Source organism: Sinohyriopsis cumingii, chromosome 9, assembly GCF_028554795.1.
Source record: "Sinohyriopsis cumingii isolate HCF-2022 chromosome 9, ASM2855479v2, whole genome shotgun sequence".
Taxonomy (NCBI): domain Eukaryota; kingdom Metazoa; phylum Mollusca; class Bivalvia; order Unionida; family Unionidae; genus Sinohyriopsis; species Sinohyriopsis cumingii.
In genome coordinates, this window is record NC_142969.1 from 103,453,730 (window position 1) to 103,476,171 (window position 22,442).

The window sequence follows — 22,442 nt, forward strand, 5'->3', positions numbered from 1 at the left end:
TATGAGAAAGGTGTAATCAGCACAAGTTTCTCACATGGACAAAATTAGGCCGATAAATATCCCCCGCCCCATAATATTGATTGGCGGTTTAGGGGATGATATCACATATCTATTAAAAGATGCAAAATCTGCATTCAAATTTGGCTGCACATATCGCTGTATATTTTATACACTTACCGCTATTTCTCGTGGCTGTGCAGCTACGGTTGGCTGAAGGGTTCTTTAGGTGGCATGCACATTATATTTCCGGAGCAAATCCTATGTTTGGTGACTTGTAAATCCATATGGACTAGCACAACCCTCTATCCTCTGGCCATTTGTGAATTTCACGCTAGATATGACTGTTACCAGTTACCGGTATTTATCTAAACCGTACGCAGGTTTGTTCCGGAAAGATTTGCATGCAGCAAAATTGCACATTTTAATGAACAGGTGACATAATGCCCACATATAGTCCATCAGTATCAACACAGATTTTGGGGCTTTATTTGTCGGACTAGGACAAACTATTTTATACATATGAGGCTACTGTTTGCCGAGTGGCTAATGCCGCTCGCCTTTATAGATCATTGACATCTCACCACTGTCTGCGGGGGTTCTAGTCTTAATCCTCGGCCAGCGTGGGTATGTGAGAAAGTTTTCCAATAGCTTCCTGTGGGTGGGGGTTCTTCTCTGGGTTTTCCCGGTTTCTTCCTCCACCAAATATATAAGCCACGATGTATCTTGTGGTGATAAATGACGCTTAACCCATACAATCCATCTAACCGTCACAAATGTATAGGAATAATAAAAAAAATTGATCTTTATGGTTGTTGGTATCATTTTAGTATTTTGGCATATTTTCTATAGACATTGAGAAAAAGGCGATTTAGATGGCAACACAGCCAACACAAAACAAAACAAAATAATGGAGACTAATCAATCGCGTGATCATTGTTTGCGCTTAAAAATTTGCTAGCGTGCTGATTTTACTCTTTGGTCATGCGAAGAAGTTTGTGAAGCAAAATTTGGCTAACAGTCTGTTTAAATAAATAATGTCTCTCAAATAATATCTGAACACAGCTATAACTGATTACATAGACTGATCTTACAACAGGAATGAATAAAACCTCTTTATATATAAACCCTACTTGACCTGCGACGTAATGGATTTCATACGGATAAACCGATTAACTCGTAAACAAAGCCAGGCCTTGAACACCAGTTCAAGTAAACATTTTGTTTACCACTTATAGTCATAAAAAAAAAAACAGAAAGAAGCATAACCCTCAATCACGGACAGAATGAAGCAATGTATATATATATATATATATATATATATATATATATATATATATATATATATATATATATATATATATATATATATATATATATATATATATGTGTGTGTGTGTGTGTGTGTGTGTGTGTGTGTGTGTGTATGTATATATGTGTTTGTGTGTATGTATGTATATATATATATATATATATATATATATATATATATATATATATATATATATATATATATATATAACACCCGCCCACCCCATATAGAGAAAGAACACATTTATATAAATAAAGCTTTTTTTATACATGTAAGTCATATATATATATATATATATATATATATATATATATATATATATATATATATATATATATATATATATATATACGAGTTATTTTCCCTAAGAATAAAACAGATGTATTAAATATCTTATATTTTACGCTTTTCGAAATATTTTCTCGTTTCAGTGAGAATTTAATTCGTTGAAACTATTATCAACAGGTGGGAGAAAGCAAAAGCACCAAAATAGTTCCGCATTGGACATTATATCAATGATATAAGATTAAATGTGTAATTAATAATTTGTTTTATTAGGTTACGAAATATGGTAATGGGTAAGGCGAAGAATTAGCGTCAATGTTTTAGTTAAAGGTTTCTCATTCAATTATATTTCCTAAACCTCTTGACTGATTGACAGTTCATTCCGCGATAGTCCTTGCTCGCTCCTTTGATCTTGTGGTAAAGATTACAGTCCAAATATTTGCGACAAGATTTGTGATAAAGTTTTTCATTCGCTTTCTTTTCATAAACCTGTCAGTCGATTTTTCTTTCTTCTTGTCAACATGTTCCTTCAGCTTTTGACCATTAAGACAAGGTCAAGTATTTTAAAACAAAGCTTCGACCGTGGGATGGCTGAATTTTTTGTAAGTAAACGTTGTGTTGCAGCCAAAATTAAGAAATCCGTGCGGTTCAAGAAGCTTTTTGAGGCTTTCATTCAAATATTTTGGAACGGTTATTACAGGCCATATTATTTAATATGAAATAAATAACATACCCGCATATCCGTATTTCGATATTAGCCTTCTAGATATCTTTACTGCTTTTTTGATCAAGTTTCCGGTTATCTCTTTTGACTAATTGTCTAGTTACCTAAAACACAATGCCTTTCGAGGGGCCCAGATGATTGCATGAAAAATTCCATCTTTCGCACATCTGAATTCGATATTTTCGCCGTTTTCCTGTTTAATGCTGGAATCGACTTTAACCAGAAGTTTGACCTATTTGTTTGCCGGTAGAAATATGCCTTATCATGAAGGCTGCGTGTTTCTGATAGGTCCTACAGAATGAGTTGTCTGTGTTGTAAGTGAACCACTATTATTTTTCGCTGTAATTATGTGCATTTGAACTTGGACGTGCTAATCTGACCTTTGTACTGGGACGTATTAATCTGACCCTTGAAACTGGGGCATACTAATCTGACCCCCTGAACTGGGACGTACTAATCTGACCCTTTGATCTGGGACGTACTAATCTGACCCTTTGAGCTGGGATGTACTAATTTGACTCCTTGAAGTAGGACGTAGTAATCTGACCGTTTGAACTGGGACGTACTAATCTGACCCCTTGATTCTGGGACATACTAATCTCACCCCTTGAACTGGGACATACCATTCTCACTTTGCTTCTGGCCCGTGTAGCAATTATTGGTGACTTTCTTTAGTTTTACACCAGACATTTACAGGACGTGCTATTTATTGCAAGCTTACATATTTTACAAGTACGAAGTGAACAGTCCTTCAGTTACGAACACTCGTCATCATCTTGTATGAACATGAACTGCTGGGGCCATCATCCAACGAATTGTATTTAAAGGTTTTTGGAAATCATTATGTTAATTACCCCCCCCCCCCCAATAAAACAACTTGTGTTAGAATTTATTTCATATCCTACCACAAACCGATTTATAAGTTATACATTTTCAAAACACAAGACTAATCTCGTTTCTTTTTAGCAAAAAATGACCGATCCAGTGGCCTAGTAGTTAGAGCGTCTACCTCTGATGCGGGAGGTCGCTGGTTCGAACTCCAGCCGAGTCATATCAAAGACTTATACATATAGAACTAGCAGCTGCCTCGCTAGGCGCTCAGCAATAATAGGTTAGTGTCAGGATTGGTCGGCCTGGTGTCAGGATAATTTGTCTGGGTGGGACATGATGCTATATTGTCTGCCGTATGATGCCCCAGTGCTAGAAATCACTATAAACTACCCCCTTACACACCCACACTCAACCTGCCCCCCACACACACACTTTTAGCAAACGCAGCTCTTCGTAAACCGGTTAAATGGTGCAGAGGTATATACCACTCGATTATATGTAAAAAATGTAACAAATAATAAGAATAAAGAACATTTATTTAATCTCAAAATTAAAAATAAAAATATAAAGAAAAATGCGCACAAAAGTTATTCTTAATATGAATCAAAAAGCGTTCAATAAATGTTTCTCACACGTTAGCCGGTAGAGGGCGCAGTTGGAATTAAGATTACACTGACCATTTATTGGTGCTGGATGCAAACACTTTTAAATATATCGCCAAACAAAATCATCCAAACGCACGAATATTTTTTTGCCACCTGATCATAAAATACAAATCACAGTGACATTACTCTTTATCTGGTGCCGAAGTAACCTGATTGTATACATGTATAATATAATTAATATGCTGGTACAAGAGTTTGAAACCTGAATAGCAAGGCCTGCCGTGAGGAAACAGGGACATAACAGATTATTAACAAGCTAATATTTTGCTCAGGTAGGCTAAAAATGAGAGGTTGTGTGATGGCAAACTCGTATTATATGTTATATTCAGAATATAATAGAACAATTAAGTATCATTCCGTATTGTTTGATTGACAACATCATCACCAACACTTACAATTCTAGATTACAGTTACAAAGGACTTTAAGATATATCTCGAATACTTGAAGTCATCCAACACCTGATTCATATATTCAACACATTCGCAGGAGAACTTCACCTATCACATTATCCCCATAAAGAAATCGACACTGGAAATTTTATGCATATTACCATTTGTAATTATTAAATTGGCATTATGACTATTATTATTATTATTATTATTATTATTATTATTATTATTATTATCATAAGTTGAATTTAATCATAAATACTAGTTAAACAAACAAAGAAATACTGTTGAATGTCACCGGTTTTTCCCCAGAAATTTCTTCAATTAAATTATTTGTGTTGCTACCAGAGAAGGATCTTATTCTGACGTCATCAAATAAATCACAGAATACAATTTGTTTTCTAAAATTCATCTAAAGTAACAATCATTGTCACTGACGCAAAGCATATCCGAAATTTGACTGCAAGGAAAGCATTGCCACATCAAATGTATATTACAAGGTGTATGCATAAAACGTTGACGTATTAAATCGTATCTCGCTAAAATAATTTATAACAGATCATGCTTTGCTTGATAGAAATTATAGTATAGGTTCTAAGGGAGAAATGAAAACAGATTCAAAACCCTACTGCAATTGCAACAAAATTCTAGTTAGAGACGCCATCTCGATTATCTCGATTATGCCAATAATATAATGACTTTTTTCTGTTAAGTATGATCCAGGACGTGATTCTGAAGAATTAAAAAGTGATAGATGAATTCTGCATTACGTAGGAAGAATGACGAATTACACGCTTCTCGGGGTCATAACAAAGACTCAGTGATTGATAGGTGATGTGTAAATAAGGTTCACCTTTCTAAAATTCTTTGTGTGCGTTGGAAGTTCAAGGCACACTTATTTGCAACAAATAAATATCAGTATTATGTTATATATGTTTGTTTGGTATTGTGTGGTTGGTTTTTATCCGTAAGTGAGGGTAGGAGCTAACGTCATTATTTTAAAATATGTTTGCTTGGATTTGATTTCAAAACCCTGGTTTTGACATTGGAAATTCTATTGTGTACCAGAGTTTTGACATGTTTATAAGTTATGAATAAGTAGTTTACTGATATTTGAGTTCAAGTTCTTGTCTTAGAATATCCTGGAAGAGAACGTTTGACCCACGTGCTTGTTACATTATTTTATCTAAGAGTTTTTATATATGGTTCTTAATTTTTTAAAATTATTATTCTTCCTATTTTGATATCATTCTTTGTGGAATCACCTTTAGTAGTGTTCAGATATAATTTGAGAGCAATTATTTATATAAATTATTCATTGGAATTACAATTCACTCAAAGACATGGTGGGTTATATCATTGTGATGCATCAAGACTGCAGGTCCGTCAGCTCATTCGAAACCGTTGGTATATCGGCATATTCTGAAGACTCTTGGATTGGAATTCATTCGTAAGATTGTATACGTTTGAACTCGTGATAGATCATTTATAATTAGCTGGGACTTAATTCACAATATTCTAAGTTCTTCTTAAAGTTTCCCTTTTCACCTAGAAATTTAAATTATTTGTTGAGTTTAATAAACTTGATGGTTTTACTTGTTCTGCTACTTAGTTTAAGATAGGATATTCGTAACAACTGCACAGAGAAAGGTTTTGAGTTTGTCAGAAATTACTATCACTGAAATGTATGGGGATAGGGGACAAATGGGATTATATAGTTTAGCTCGATCGATTAATATTGTTGGTGCAATACTTCCAATATGAATGTCGGATATTTCCACCATCTGACAATTATTAATACCTATACTAGTTCTAGTCTGTTATCGCTCTTCTTGGCTGAGGGTCCGGAGTTAAATAATCCAGATCTGGAAGGCTCGATTCGTCGATGTCATCATGAAAATGCTCCATCTGTTTCCGAAGACTTTGAAGGTGAACTTGGATGTCCCTCATTTCCTTTTTGGCTTTGATGAAAGAAGGTGGCATAACCTCTATAGATCCTTCCAAAAGGTCTAAAGTCTCAGGAACGGCATACTTTAGGAAAGAGCCATCCCTGTTTGCTTGGCGATATGCACTATTCACAACGGTGCAGCTAACGAAAGCTTCAGTCCCCTGCTTTGGTTCAGTATACGTCCGTGTGAAAAGGATCTCCATTGTTTCATCATCCTCATCGTCTGCATACATGCCCTCAGTACTGAGATCATCTCTCTGCTCCGATATATCGAGATCTGACTCTGTATGTGAAACAGACAGTCTTCCACTCGGTTGATGCTGGACCAAGTTGTCCACAGCAGCGCTGGCCAGCCCTGTGAGTGCAATTAATTCGGGAAAAGACTCTGCTGTAGGGGTCCTATCGCCAAGCTCATCCACGGTTTGAGCCCGTGAATATTCCTCCTCCATTTGTTGAATCTTCAACGACAGTGTTGGTTCTTGTTCTAACGGTGTCATGCTTGCATCATCACGGCTTGATTCTACATGCCTGAAATCATGCTGCATCGTATTGGAGTCAACCAGTGTAAGAGTATTCAGAGAAAATGCAAGGTCTCTTTCCATAGCCAAGGTCCATGAATCATCAGCTATCGAGTCAACATTATCGCAACTTTCCTGATATTTTGAGGATTTGACGGAAACGCTCATTAGGGCTGCAGGATTGAGTGTCTTCTTCGTCAGTTTGTCTTCATGATGTTCCTTTCTTTCGTTTTTAGTTGGATCTATTTCGTTCATTTTAAGTGATTTTGTGTCATGTTCATCTTCCGTTTGGTCCGTCGTGTGAGTTGTATTCAGTTCCACCTCTGCTTCAAGAAAACGTTTCTCTTTCTCTGTCGTGAACACTTGTGAATATGCCTCATCAATTACGTCGTCCAACGCATCCATTACCTCAACAACGTCCTCTTCATCGTTGCCTAATAAATAATTATGTTTGTTTTCCGCTCCTGTAGATGATGTTGCCTGTATATCAGTACTTTCAGATATCTCTTCATCGATATCCTTTACTTCTAGGTCTTGTTGTACGTGTTCACTTAATAGGCACTTATCTCTGTCATCAAATGAGCGCGCTTTGCCTGCAGAAACCACATAATCAAGATTTCCATCTCCTCCGCTTCTCTCTGATGCCGATTCGGAATGAGACAAATTATTAATGCATGCTGGCACTTCTTCACCTAAATAAAAACGTTTATCGTGTTTAACTTGAATCTCTTTCATGTCCACTGTAATTTTCTCATCCAATTTCGGAAATATTTCACTCAAATTGATGACTTCTTCATCCGTTTGTTTTGAGTTCTCAATGACGCTATCAACATCAATTAATCCTACAAGAGTTTCCTTTCCAGCATTTAGTAAAGAGTTTATTTCATCCTTAAGTTCAGTAACGTCTTTATTCTGCTTTGTAATATCCTCTCTGTTATCACGTTCATTTTTATCCATTCCCGAAGCCAAAAACACATTTTCACAAACTGGAATATCATCGCCATCTGAGATAGATAAAAGTGTCTGGCTTTCCAGCAGAAGAGAAAGTCTCCTGCAGACAATATCTCCAAATTCTGACACCATTTGCTTAATTTGTCCCTTATGTGTTTCCTCGCTAGATACCTCGCCCTCTTCTCCTAGCTTTTCCTCTTCCTCCTCTCGCCAAATGGCCATGGAAGACGGTGTCGGAGGTGGTACTGTACCATCTTCGGATTCGTCACTTTTCGCGACCTTCAACTTATCTACTTCTTGGCTACATGAGCCGTCCTTCTCACGGCGAAATTGTTCCTCATTGCTAGCATTTGAGTCGATTCGATATTGCATTTCACGGCTAGAATCTTCCCAATTTTTACAGTCTTGATCCATATCGCGAAATTCTCCTTCTTTTATGGCTTTATGCTTGATCATATTTTCCAGAATCGGACATGAATATTGCAATTTTGAACCACTCTGTAATTTAGCACTGTCATTTAAACTTGGTTTTATACTATTTACCTCTGCGTTTGGCTCATCCCTACTTCTCAACACGTGATGACTTAACATCGTTTCTGTATCAGCAAGTCCTGATATCGCAGGTTGTCCAATATCGGCCTTATTTTCATTCTTGACTACAACATTTGATTCTTCAACCTCATATAGGCACAAAAGTTCAGTCTCTTCAAACTCTTTCAAACTATCGCTGTCTTGCTTCTCTGAAAACCCATTTCCTTCTAAAGGTGTAACATTTTCGTCATTTTTCTGTATTACACTTTCTTTTTCTTCCTGTTGAGTGTTGTCACTTTCATTCACTGTGCTTACTGATTTATCTGATTTTATAATTGCAGAATCTATTGAAAGAATCCCGCTCTGAACGCTGTGATTCTCACACGATCGATCATATATCGTGTCCTGAGAAATCTGCTTGTCTGGTTCTTTGATCGAGTAGTTTAAAATTACATCTTGACTTTCCAACCTTTTTTGGTGAACGATGGAAATATCCTCTTTTATAGGACACATATAGGAATCTGTTTCGACCATTACAAACTCCTCCTCGCCCTTGCCATCCTGTGCTTTAATCATATTAGCAAATGTATCTTTCTCACAAGTTTCATCTGGTGTTACTTTCCATATTTCAGTCTCTTCCACTTCTCCACTTTCACAACTAGATTTTACTATCTCACGCTTCGCATCTGAGGACAAATTGTCCTCAGCTTTAGAGTGTGTAGCAGTTGATTCCAGAGCTGCAAGTTCCACATTGCATGAGCCTCGTTTCTCAAGCTGCACGGTAGCTGTTGGCTTCCTAACAAAGTCTAGACACTCGTTTGCACTATTAACTTTTGAGTGTTTAGCCGTTGAATCTGGAGCTGTACATTCCACATTATAGGTTCCTGGGTTCTCAAGCTGCACTGTAACTTGCGGCTTCCCACCTCCATCAAGGCAATCCATTGCACTTTTGAAAGTCAGCGAACTATCCGGTGCTTCAGGTGATTTAATAAGGCAAGACATGTGATGTGTGTTAATCATAACGGGCGTTGAAGTATTGATTGTTTCAGGCATAATTACACTTGCGTGGCAAATATGGTCACGATTACAAGAAACTGTCACACTCTCCTGCTCTAAATTTCCTATATTCTCCAGCAACTGAAGAACTGATTGGACAGGCACACCTGACTCCACTTGTTTCGTTTTTTTCTCTCGCAATGGGCTTGAGTTAAATGCATCATTTGTTATGGGTCGTTTGCTGCTTTCTTGGTTTGAAGCAACTGTTCCTTCCTTTTCATTTGTAGCATCATTAACATTACTTGCCTGACCATCCCCACATTTATACAAACACTCTAGAGAATCAGAAACGTCAGAATCAAGTTTTTCTTTGAATGTGCTGTCGCATTTGTCTATATCATTACTTTCTGAGTTGGTAATATCTTGTTGAGGCGAGCTGCTTTTAGGTCTGTCATCTGAAGCGACATAACTGGCAACATTTACTTCTGCGACGTGTTGGGTCAGGCCATAGTTACTGTCAGAGTTCAATGACACGTTGTCAAAGCTGTTTTTCAGTGCGTTTCCTAGAGATAATTCTTCTCTAGTCTCTTCCCCATCCTGCTCGTCTGGTGAGACCCCCTTTGATTTACTTTTTCTACGTTTTAATTCGCAGCAAGATGGTGTTTCTTTCTCTTCTTTCACAGTTTCTACTTCATTGGAGTGTCCCTGACTATTGCCCATTGTGGTAGTTGACGATAAACGTCTGATATTATATTCTTGTGTGCCGTTCGACGAAATTCAATAGTCAATACGATTCGAATTCCATAAGCAAAGTCAAAGAATGTTGAGCAAACACAAAGTCATCATTATCTGAGAACTAAGAAAATACAAGCAGAATAATTCGATATTTAGAAACCCGTAGAAAAGCATCGGTGTGAGATCAGCTGAAGAGTGGATGTGGTTGAGTCGGTAAAAATGGATGTGCAGTTTTGAAGAATGGCCTTTAGGGTGGTTGAGATGAATTCATCAGAGAATGAGTGGTGATGATATTTATTTGCTGAAGCATCTGCGACACAATGGGTCAACTCTCCCATCTCTTTCGACGTCACTTTTTGTATTGGTCCTACTTGAATCTACACTGGAATGAAAACAAGAAGACAAAACTAAATGATCATCTGCAACCATTGACTGTTAGAAATTTGTTCTCTCATTCTTTTCATTAAATATATTTCTATAAAATATCATGCAGATTTGCCTGGACTTAACTGTTTCAAATATTGAACTATTATCACGGGTCTTTCTAATATTACACACACACACACACACACACACGCGCGCGCGCGAGCACGCACACACACACAAACACACACACACACAAACAACATATGTATGTATGTATGTATGTATGCAGGTAGGTATATAGGTAGGTAGGCAGGCAGGTAGGTAGGTAGGTAGGTAGGTATGTACGTACATCAGACCATGGCTTTGAAATATATTTTTGGTATATAATTACCATCAGTAACAACATAAAGAACAAACAATCTACCTTTACGTCTTTCTTCATTAGTGTACGTCCAACAGCATATAATTTCAGTAAAGGGAACACAGGGAACGGAATTCTTTAATGAAAATCTAACCTCAGTAGTCATAGAAACAGAGGTTTTATCCGTATGTTATTAAATTTAGACCATGCTCTCTCTGTACTGTGAAAGGAAGATGTTATGAAAACATTTTTAAATAAGCATTCTCTACAACTGTTAGCCGCATAGTGTCTTCTTTATTATTAATTCTTTCGTCTTAATATTCACTTTTGTGTTTGAAACAAATCACTGCAAAGCATAGGGAGTAGATTATTCTTGTAATCAGCTAAGACTTCAACACTTTGATAATAACTTTGCATTTTATCCTCAACGTTTTAATCAAACAGATTTAAAAACTGTGCAGTCTCAAATATAGGTTGGAGCGTACGGGCAGACCATAACGAATCCCAACATATTCTTTATTATAATGCGTGCGGAGTCTTTCTAATCCCAACATATTCTTTATTATAATGCGTACGGAGTCTTTCTAAGCCCAACATATTCTTTATTATAATGCGTACGGAGTCTTTCTAAGCCCAACATATTCTTTATTATAATGCGTACGGAGTCTTTCTGATCCCAACATATTCTTTATTATAATGCGTACGGAGTCTTTCTAATCCCAACATATTCTTTATTATAATGCGTACGGAGTCTTTCTAATGCCAACATATTCTTTATTATAATGCGTACGGAGTCTTTCTAATCCCAACATATTCTTTATTATAATGCGTACGGAGTCTTTCTAATCCCAACACATTCTTTATTATAATGTATACGGAGTCTTTCTAAGCGTTAATTGCAAAATAAAACACGATATGCTCAAATCAGACAGTGTATTTTCAGTATATTTTTACAGATTGATGGCAGATAAACTACAACAGTATACAGTTCTCAGAATTGGCTACAAATGCACCATCAAGAATAAAACAAAACAAAACAAAACAAAATACCAAGCACCCCCCCCCCAATTTTTTTAATAAAAAAAATCCCAAACAACAAAAACAAAAAAACACGTATAATCCAAACCGAAAACGAGCAAATGAACTGCCTCTTGTCAGACCTGACGCAAAGGATAGATCAGTTCGAAGGAGTGGAATAGATATAAAGACATGTACGTACTATATACATCGGAATATATATGACGCGTATAATAGGACATCATTATGAAATCCGGATAGTTCTATTTATCAAAAAGGGCTTTCAATCTGACCAAAGAATGCCCTCTTCAGACGAAACACTGGTGGCCATGAAAAACAAACGAGATTATCATGCTGCTTGTGACATGAACTAATGGCTAAGCGAAAACCAAATTAAGATCACATAAATTATACGGCCACCATAAACATACCTAATTGTTTGTTGTTTTTTTCTCTCGGAAAACAACAAGTAAGTAAAAACTACCAAATACGAAAATTCACAACTCGGGTCTGTTTGATCCGGGAATATAACTACTGCACTTTTCGGTGTCAGGATAGGGAACACATACGCAAATAGATAATTGGGCATATGTTTAACGTAACAAAACTATGGCTGATGCAAGGCGAAAGGATGGATAGACAGGAAAAGGACAAGGAAGCGGACCCGAGGAGCAAAGGAGGCGGAATCATCATACAGTAAAGAGTCCTGTTGCATGTCCAACCAATCAAAAATATCGTGGTAAACAGGTATACCGGTAATACCGAGCACCTCTTTTGTAGATGTATGCCTTACAGACCGCGTTGTCTTGATTCTAACCGTTTCAAAATTACAGTAGGAACTCGGTTAATTGTTTCCAAAGGCAATGTCGTCTCGGAAATATAACTAGGAATTCGAGTCTTTCATTGTAAACCTCTCATCGCCTTGGAGAAATATCAAAAAAAAAAAAAAAAAGAAAAAAAAAAAAACCCACGGGCCTTTGCTTACAAACTCTGGTTTTCTTGGGTGGAATACAAAATAGCAACTCAATCACCTTTATAATTTAACAATAATTCGTTCCAATCAGGATTCGAATTCATGCCGCAAATGCCAGTAACCTAGTTATCATGCACCAGGAGCATGCACCCATCACTTGAAAGGATGGATCTAGGTTGATTGGTTTAGTGTGGTTGTTTACGGTACAGCATGATTGGTTTAGTGTGGTTGTTTACGGTACAGCAACACATTTAGATTAGTTTAGTGCCGATGTAATTGGAGTAAAGTACATTGCTCAAGGACACATAACACTAGCTGACACAGGCTGGTCTGATGACAGGGATCGAACTCGCATCACCGCGGCTCCACGGAAAAATGTTGGAAGTAAATACTCGAGGTGCATGAGAACTCACTCGCTAGGCAAACGGAGTTTGACACTGCTATATGCACAAACATATACACTCCAAACTGTCGTTTATCTAGAAATCTTTTTATTCAAATGAGCACATTAATATCTCGGTATTTTCATATACTAATTGTTTCTTTGATGCAAAGGTATTTTCATGAACTAATGACAACTGCGATTTTTATGTGCAAATAACACGCGTATCTAATAGCATTATGTCTCTTTGAAACAACGGTATTTTCATTTACTAATGACCATACTAATTGTTATGTGGAGATAACACGTGCATCTGATGACAATGTTTCTGTTGTAAAATGTTCAATATCATTGGAACATATGTTTGTTTTCTGAACATGTCAAAACTTCATTGATAATTGCTAACAAAGGATAACAATGCTCTCTACTAGAAGGTAGGGAGCGAGGTAGCTCAGTTGATATAGAGTCGCGGGTTCGATAGCCCCCTAATATATTCCCGGTTGCCTGCCTTGCTGAATCCTTGGGAGAGGTTCTTAGTTCCCATTTTCGCGGCATGATATAGTCAATCAAGTGTTTAAAATACTGTAAAAATCAGCCCCTCCCCGACACATAAAGCAACAAAAACCCTCTCCTTGAGACATCCCTGTATGTTTGTTTGCCCTAATTTATATTTAATTTAACGTTGCTTTTTGAATAATGAAAACGTATGTGACGCTGATATTTTGAACAGTTTTATTTTTGGATATTACTTTGTGTTTTTAACGGCACTGTCAACATATTGTTCTTTCGGTCATCTTGAGAAAATGGGAGCTAGGTTTCTTTACCGACCGCTCCGGTGGTCTGGTGGTTAGAGCGTCGGCATCGGATGCAGGAGGTCGCGGGTTCGAACACCGGCCGAGTCATACTTATAAAAAATGGTACTAACAGCTACCTCGCTAGGTGCTCAGCATTAAGTGGTTCGTGTTAGGACTGGTTAACTTGGTGTAATGATAATGTGACTGTGTGGGACATGATGCTACATGTTTGCGGCATGATGCCCCAGTGCTAGACATTATAAACTGCCACACTGCAGACATTGTAGCAATATGACTGAAAATTATTCAAAGCTACGTTAAAAATCAAAATCACACACATCCACCCCCCCCATACCTACACACACACACACACACACACACACACACGTGTCTTTACCAAGGCAGACAACCTTTGAATTACGAGTTATATTTTAGTATTGCCCGAGCAACTGAGCTACTGTGACAGTTGAATAAATCTTTTTCTTCTTGTTGCTGGGGGCTTAACGACGATTTTCAGCATACGATAGGCAAAAAATGACGGTCAGTGTAACGGGTGGGGGATGCACCTGGGACAACTCCAGTAAGAACCACCGATCCACGGGAAGCTCCTGGCAAACGTTTTCACTTACCTACATTGGCTAAGCCCGAGATTCGAACCCACGCGGACAGACGAGAGATGGCAGTAATTGGTAAAGGCGAATCAAACATACATCATCACTTATTTTGTTACATTTTGTATTCAAGATCAAAGACGAGTCGCTGTAGTAGAAGCGGGTTCAATTTAAGCTAAAATGCTACCGTTTATCATAAATTGTACCATTCATCCAAATTAACTTAGATTTTGGAACGATGAAAATGATTTGTTAAAAGAGCTATCTGATACAAACCGTTCTTTAAAGAATGAAAATGTTAAGTTTAATCGACGTTCAAATATTCAGTTTAGAATTAAGAGGTGACATCCCTTAATTCAGGGGGCGCTATATAGCTATCATGAACTTCTGAGAGAGCGGGGGTTTTAAGGTGAAGCAGGTTACATTTGCATCATGCACAATAGAGAAAATATTGAAACACCTTTGTTTCGCTTTAATTTACTGTCGCTGACATTTCTTTTGATATTGTACTTATGTTAGTTGCACATGATTGAACCACACAGCTAACTAAAACGACTGCTCCCTTGTGTATTAAAACAGATATCCGCTCTTTTTTTTACAATTTACCTCTGAATTCCATGAAGTGAAAATGACCAAGCGGAGCTAGCTGTTTTCGGATAGATGCACATCTGAACTAAGGCAAAAACTGTAAACTCTATAATCCATATTACACACATCAATCACACGCCAAATTAAAGGGAATTAAAAGTTCTTTTGAACAATACCTAAGATGTAAAATGTCTTTTTTAAATAGCCATTATAACCTGTGAGGATAACCGGGGAAATTATTTTCGTTAAAAATCTAACCTTATGCAAAATACGAAACTGTAGAGCACCACCTCAGTCAAAGAAGTACGTATTTCCGTTCTTTTCATGGAGTGCACCCAAAATAGTGACATTATAGATTCGACAAATTTCGTTAATGACTAATCTTAAGAATCTTGTCTCTTTTGATAATGGAATTTTATCAAATAAAAAGTGCTGTCCATTTCAAGACTTACATAAGTATATACATTTTAACTCATCTATCTTTAACAAGTATGGATACATTTTTGAAACATCTTTGCTGACAAGTTCTGCAATTTAAAAACTTCCTTATGTTAAAGTATATCTTTGAATTTCTATGTATTCCAAGTTGTGAATTTTCACTCTGACTCTGAAAATTGTCAAGTTTCGTTGTGAATTATTTTATTTTTCTTGTTTTGTTTTTTTTCGTGAGAAATTATTTACATGGTGTCAGAAAGATGAAATTTAAAGAAAGCACTTAACCTATATCTTCCTGACTGACTAGTGTTGAGATATTTGTTGATTCTAATGCTTGTCTAGTGAATGAATGAAATGTTTTGTTTGCGCCGCGCTGCAAAATCTACAACCAGAAAGAAAAAAAAAACAACAAAATACCCCCCCCCCCAAAAAAAAAAAAACGGCGATAGATTTACTCGTTTGTGAAACAAACGATAAAAGAATCATCCAAAGAAATGAGACTCTTCCCTATATACAGCGATCGTGAACGTGATTTGCCGTATTCTGTATAACAGCATATTTTATATATTTGTATTTTTATTTTCTTTCTTTCTTTCTTTTTATTTCGGAAGTGGCTATACAAACGGGAGCCGTGTATGTTTTAGCCGTATCCCGCATACGCAGTGACTGTGTATTTTACATCCAATTTTACGCTGAGGGTGGCAGTGTTTTAAATACATGTATTGAGTATTTTAGATTTCATATGCTGAGTAATGATCTGTAAAGGTCAGTTTTCTGTTCGTCATTTTCCCTCGCGTTGATTCGTTTATCTTCAGCAATTCGGTCTTTGTATTTCTGTGTTCATTTTACCAGATCACGCGATAAAAAAGCTATTTGAATGTTCGTCACTTCACTGTATTCACTTTATCGATTTTGAAATCTTTTTTTCGGTTTCTTTTTTTCCTCCTACTTTGTAATGGAATATTTTCCACGCGTTTATTCTTGTTTGTCTTTTTGCAATTTCACGTGTTCTTTCGCTTAACATACACAGGAAGGCACGCAGCCCCCCCCCCCTTCTATCTCTCTCAGGGCCGCGAGTGGCCGAGTGGTCTAAAGCGCTCTCCGTTAAGGATCACTGCCGTCTCACCTCTGTCTGCATGGGTTCGAGTCTTGGATTCGGCCAATGTTGGTATGTGAGAAAGCTTGCCAGTAGCTTCTCGTGGGTCGGTGGTTCTTTCCGGGGTTTTCTCGGGTTCGTCCTCCAGCATTTATACTGGCCGCCATGTGTAGACTATCGTGTGCTGAAAAATGACGTTAAACCCCACAACAACAACTCCCCCCCCCCACCTCTCTCTCTCTCTCTCTCTCTCTCTCTCTCTCTCTCTCTCTCTCTCTCGCCCCGGGAGTCTGAGTGGTCTAAAGCGCTCTCATTTTCAGTTTACTGACATTACACTTTTATCCACCTGGGTTTTAGTCTCGGTTGGACCAAAGTGGGTATGTGAGAAACCTTTGGGTGGATGTTTTTTCTTTTTTGTGTGTGTGCAGTGTTCCTCATCCAACAAATATACTGACCACCATATAGCATATCATGTGATGAAAAGGGCATTAATCCCACTAAACCAGTCTCTCGGAATCTCTCATTGTGACATACATCTCTTCCACTGGAGAGAAAAAAAGCATATTCTTACGTCATTACCAGTAATCAATATCGCGCTTAATAACACCCATAATTCAGAACACAGGAAAAATCAGAGATTGCTGCTGTCGTGTAGTAATAGCAAACTTTCAGACAGGACCAGTCTGTCATAAATTATGTTCTTAAAATGTGAGGGAAGCTCTGGGCATAAATCTGCCTCGTTATGTTGCCGTGTCTATCCCGCAAATCTGCTAATTTATTTTCGCAAGCAGAAAATGTTAATCCATTACCTATCTTTCCAGGTTTCCAGTCTGTCAGTTCCACTCAATATCAGTTTGTCAATCCCTCTCAATATCTTTCTTGTTGATAATGTATCCTCATATGTATACTGTGCAATTCTATCTAAATGTCTTCTTTTTGTCTTTGCAATGTATCTGTATGTATTATGTCTGTCTGTATACGTGAAAGCGTGCATCCGAGGAACAGGACACAATGTTAAAAAAGAAACACAATTCGTTCATATTTTATTGCAAACTTTTTTAATTAAGTTTCGTTAGTTCATCTATTGACTCTAACACATATTAATTGTGACCACAAATTTCATCAAAGTTGACAAGAAGTTTCAAATATGTTAAGTGTTTTACACTTACTACAGTACTCAGATATGAAGATTATATGAAAAAATACTCAGATATGAGTAGCTCATGAAAATAGCACTCGAGTTTGGTCAGATCAAGAAAATAGTACTCAAATATGAGTACTTCATGCCAATAATTATTTAAAAAATGAAAAAAGGTAGTCTTATTATGATGAACTTCTACTTCTATCTGATGGCAGACATTACACGAATGCTGTGCAAACGTCTAATAACCGATACCTTTCACATTGTTTGAATGAACCAATCGCAATTTCGCTTCCAAGCGCAATCATTTATCCATCGATACATCTGGAGATTTCATTGAAGTTCACAAGATTGTTTCTACATCATGTTGTCAATGCAAACAATGAAATTTCAGCACAGGAAAACACTGTAGCAAGCGAAGGAAACTGACCAATACACGAGTTCCTTGATGTTCCGGCTTCGACCCTTGGCTAGCGAAGATGCCGTGTAAACGGTAAATTACGCACGCGACCACAGCAAGCACACATGGCTACAGAATGGCAACAGACTGTGGATTAAATACCTACACTGAAGCCCTTGTTATAACCACTTTCCTGAACATATTATTGAGTGATTTAACTGTTCCCAATTTTCTACTCTTGCACATAGTTACATTTAATAGAATCCACATTTCGAGAAATGTTCAGCGCTTCTGCAGTCTAAATATACCAGCAGAATCTTTACAGTACACTCACCCCATGGCCTTATGGTCATTAATCATTTGCTTTCCTCTACCTCTGGCCCGTAGAGCAGAGAAAACAAAAGGCATGTGTGTATAAGCATACTAATTAAATGATTATTTACACTTATAATGAACTTTGGATTCATATGTTAGCAAATCAACTCAGTTTGATATATCAAAGATTTGGTCAACATAAGAAGCACAGATTTGTGTGTGAAAAACAATCAAGCCAGTTAGAGACACGTGATACCAGGATTTCTATCGTAAAGTCCAATAGCGTTATATATATATATATATATATATATATATATATATATATATATATATATATATATATATATATATATATATATATGCTTTTTTCTCTCCAGTGGAAGAGATGTATGTCACAATAATATATATATATATATATATATATATATATATATATATATATATATATATATATATATATATATATATATATATATATATATATATATATATGAGAGAGAGAGAGAGAGAGAGAATGGTTATCATGGGTGTTTAAATTTGAAGTCTGGTTTAATGAAAAGAAATCGTTAAATGCGTAGCCTGAAAGTGTGTAGTATGTTTATTGGTTTTACCTGCTAATTCCCCAATGTAGCTGCCACCCCCACCCCCAATACAGCTACGATATATGCATGGAAAAAAGGAAATATTACATGCCATTGTTGCATTCGAATCTTTGAAGCATTCTCGGATATTCCCTGCAGAAATATGCCAAAATATACCAAGCTTAAATTCATGCCTGTGTATCTTTTAAATCTGTTTTTCAGGCGTCATTACATTCCTGCAATGACGCCCAGTTTCAGTCAGACCGCTGTTTTGGAAAATATTTATTTCACTCTTGGGATATTACCGTCCTATTCCGAGCGTTTGTACTTGATTGACGAGCGGAAAAGGACTTCTGTCAGCAAACACGAGCGTCCCATCAGCTATTATAGGCGACTTCCGAGTGCATAGAGGCATGTTAAACAATGCTTTTGTACTCCGCTCCAGAGGCTAGATTTGCTTACAAAAAGGGTAATATGGAGAGGAAATCATGCTTGAATAGAATTATAGGTTTTTGGAAGTGAAGGTTGATGTTTTGGCTGAAAAATTATATCATATATTTCAAAATAAGCACTAGAAAGCTTCTGAAATAGATTTTTCTGGCCGGCATCGTCCTTTTCTGCTCATTAGTTGTGTGCATGACACTTTGTCTCGGAAGAATACATTAATAACGAAGAAAAAAGGTTTTAAGAAAAATGTCAAGAAGCATCAAACCCATTTTATCTCAACATGTCACCGGTAAATCCTAGTTCGCCATGCAATGAGCAAATTATGGCACGACGTGAACACCATAGACCTTACTCTATGCAATACCTGCGGCCACCGTGAACAATGGGGTATGCGTTTATTTAGCCTACCGGTAGTAATTTAGAGCGTTGGTCCAGAAAGCAGTCTATTTGGCAGCGATGTGTTGTTATCCTTATTGAAAAGCTTGTTTTCATGAGCCACGACAATAACAACAATAACAGTCACAATCACTGGTTCTCAAATTTCTCACAGGCTTGCATGGCCTCATATAATAAAAAAGCAACTTGATACAAGGGTATATACCATTGACTGATTCCGCTTCTGGGCTTTTTACGTATCTTTGAGTAAGTATTGTTGTTTAGGGGGAACCCTGGACATTATTTTGATCATGGCCACCATTTGAGTATTGGATAGTATTTAAATCGCTGTATTTAAATGACCATGATGCCCACACATCTAAGTGGATACAATCACAATGAAGCATAAATTGACACTTGCAAGTTAAACATGTGTAATATTGGCTATTGTACGCTAAACTCTATTACTAAACAATCCCATTTGCCAATTTACACAATGTCATGATCAATTTAGGAAAGCAAAATTAATAAACAATTCAGGCTATTGGAGGTTCAACAAATATAAATATCGATCGATCGAGAGAGAGAGATATATGCGCACAAGAATCTAAGTGTTCGCATTATGAATAAATGATTTTTAATACATGTCCATCTTTTAAATATTATTTGATGACAAAGGATTTGTAGGCAGGGTGTATGCATGTTGTTATGGTGTGTCGCTTAATTTTTAAATCGAATAAATTTCCAACTGCAGTTTAATCTTCTTCATAGTACAGCTTTATTGAAGTGGATGTGTCGCTTAGCATGAGTGTTGTTGTTGTTGTTGTTAAATCTCCAGGTCTTAGTTCAACCATCTGCACACTTAGAAACCCTAACTTTATATGTACATCACAACCACTCTCGTATAGGATGGCATAATGAAAATAAACAGTTGGCATTCCATCGACGCCAAAAAGTTTACCAGGTTTTTATTTATGTTCGACACTTTGTGAGCAAGAAGTAGGGATAACAGGCAAAATTTAACATTTCATCTCAGGTTAATATGGTATTTTTTAGACGGCCAAAGCATCAGAAATAACAAATCAGCAAATATAGTATAATCCTTTTCATGGTTTTTGCTCATAACAAGTACAAACAACTTATTTTATTACCTGCCAGAAAAGAATTCTCCAAAAAGTGAGCATTTTTTTGTACAGTGTATATACTGAAAACAAATCCAGTAATGGAATGTTTATTGGGGTTAATTAATGAAGCAGTCACTTGAGAATATAACCAGACTGTTATTGAAGCATCATTTACAAATGTATGTAGTATATAAAAGGAAATTATGTGGAAATGTGCCGCGGCCTATCCAGAATTTGAAGCTTTGATTAGTCACAATTTACAATTATGATTGCATGTCCAATCCAAAAGCCAAATTATGTGTAGAGCTTGTTTTTATTCATGTTTTATTCATGTGAAAGTCAAAAACAAAAGGGATTGGTGAGAAGTGTCGAATTTTTAACTTCAGAAAATTTTAAGTTTGAATGCATTGAGCATTAAATTTTATCGCATTTAAGCCAGAAACGTCTTTGTGAAGGGTCACTTCGACCTTTCTTCGTTCATCTCCCCCATGTCAGAATAAACGTCAAAGGGACATAATTCCAACTCAGTGAAATTAACCGGGGTATCTTAACACGGTCCTTAGAAAGTAAATATTTGAGCTACCAACCCTAACCGCTTGGCAGGAACCTATGTCCACTTATCATTTTTTCAAAGGGAAATTGTCACGCACTGTCGTTCACAGATTCTGAGCTATCTAAACCCGATGAAAGGAATTATTTCTTTGGGAAAATTAGAGACCGCTGTCTACGATTGGGCAGAATAAATTAGGGTGTACACTTTAGATCAATCAGACTTTACAGTGACGACCTTAATCGAAATTCTTTAGTCTGAAAATTTCCTAGAAGAGGAAACTTTGTCACGACTCCGTGGAAAGCATAAAGAGATTAGTGCTTTCCTCGTGAAACTTGAAAGAGACCAGATGGTCGTCGTGTAAAAAGAAAGACAGGTTTAATGCTAATTCGCACAAGTTCTGAAAAAGAATAGCAATAAGGAACAGCTTTCTGAGAGAAAGACGAGACAGTCTGAAGACAGAAGTACGGGAAAAGAAAGAAGGACGAGGTCAGAATAAAGGGACCAGGAAGTCCATGAAGGGGCAAAGCATATAGCTTAGGAAGGATGAACTAGGAGACGTTGATATACGGTCAAAGGGAAAGAAGGTGATGCAATGAATCGTGGACATTGCGCTCTTTGCACCTTTCGTTATGATGATGAAATAAATCCAGATTAGACACACCTTTTAAATTCTATTGATATAATCTAACTTGAATTGGAATTGCCGTTATTAATTTGTTCTAATTAAATTTGTTATTTTCTTGTCAAAGGGGGCTCGTATTGCTTTATTTCTCCCCAGTATTCTCGCTCATTTCTTTGTTGAAATTCCATTCTTCTTTCACTCCTGCCGGATATAATATCGAGGGAGGTCATCCTCTAGATAACGCCAGCCAAACCCAATTAACCACCCCTCTTACGAAGAGGGCGACGTTACAATTGGTAACATCTGTCTCCCTTACTTCTCAAAAGAAATCTATAAAGACAATGTAACAAGACAATCCAGGTATTTATTCCTTTCAAA

The 22,442-nt window shown here is 36.9% G+C and overlaps 1 protein-coding gene across 2 annotated transcripts in view; it reads right to left on the reverse strand.

The window, feature by feature from the left end:
* Positions 1-3,667: 3,667 nt before the first annotated feature.
* Positions 3,668-22,442, reverse strand: part of LOC149792373 (uncharacterized) — a 34,213-nt gene continuing 15,438 nt past the window's right edge. For both annotated transcript variants that reach the window (XM_089970947.1, XM_089970948.1), the window contains one exon: positions 3,668-10,265. In XM_089970947.1, coding sequence (XP_089827073.1) covers positions 6,017-9,868 — 3,852 coding nt within the window. In that variant the 5' untranslated portion in view covers positions 9,869-10,265 and the 3' untranslated portion in view covers positions 3,668-6,016. The remainder of the gene's footprint in view (positions 10,266-22,442) is intronic.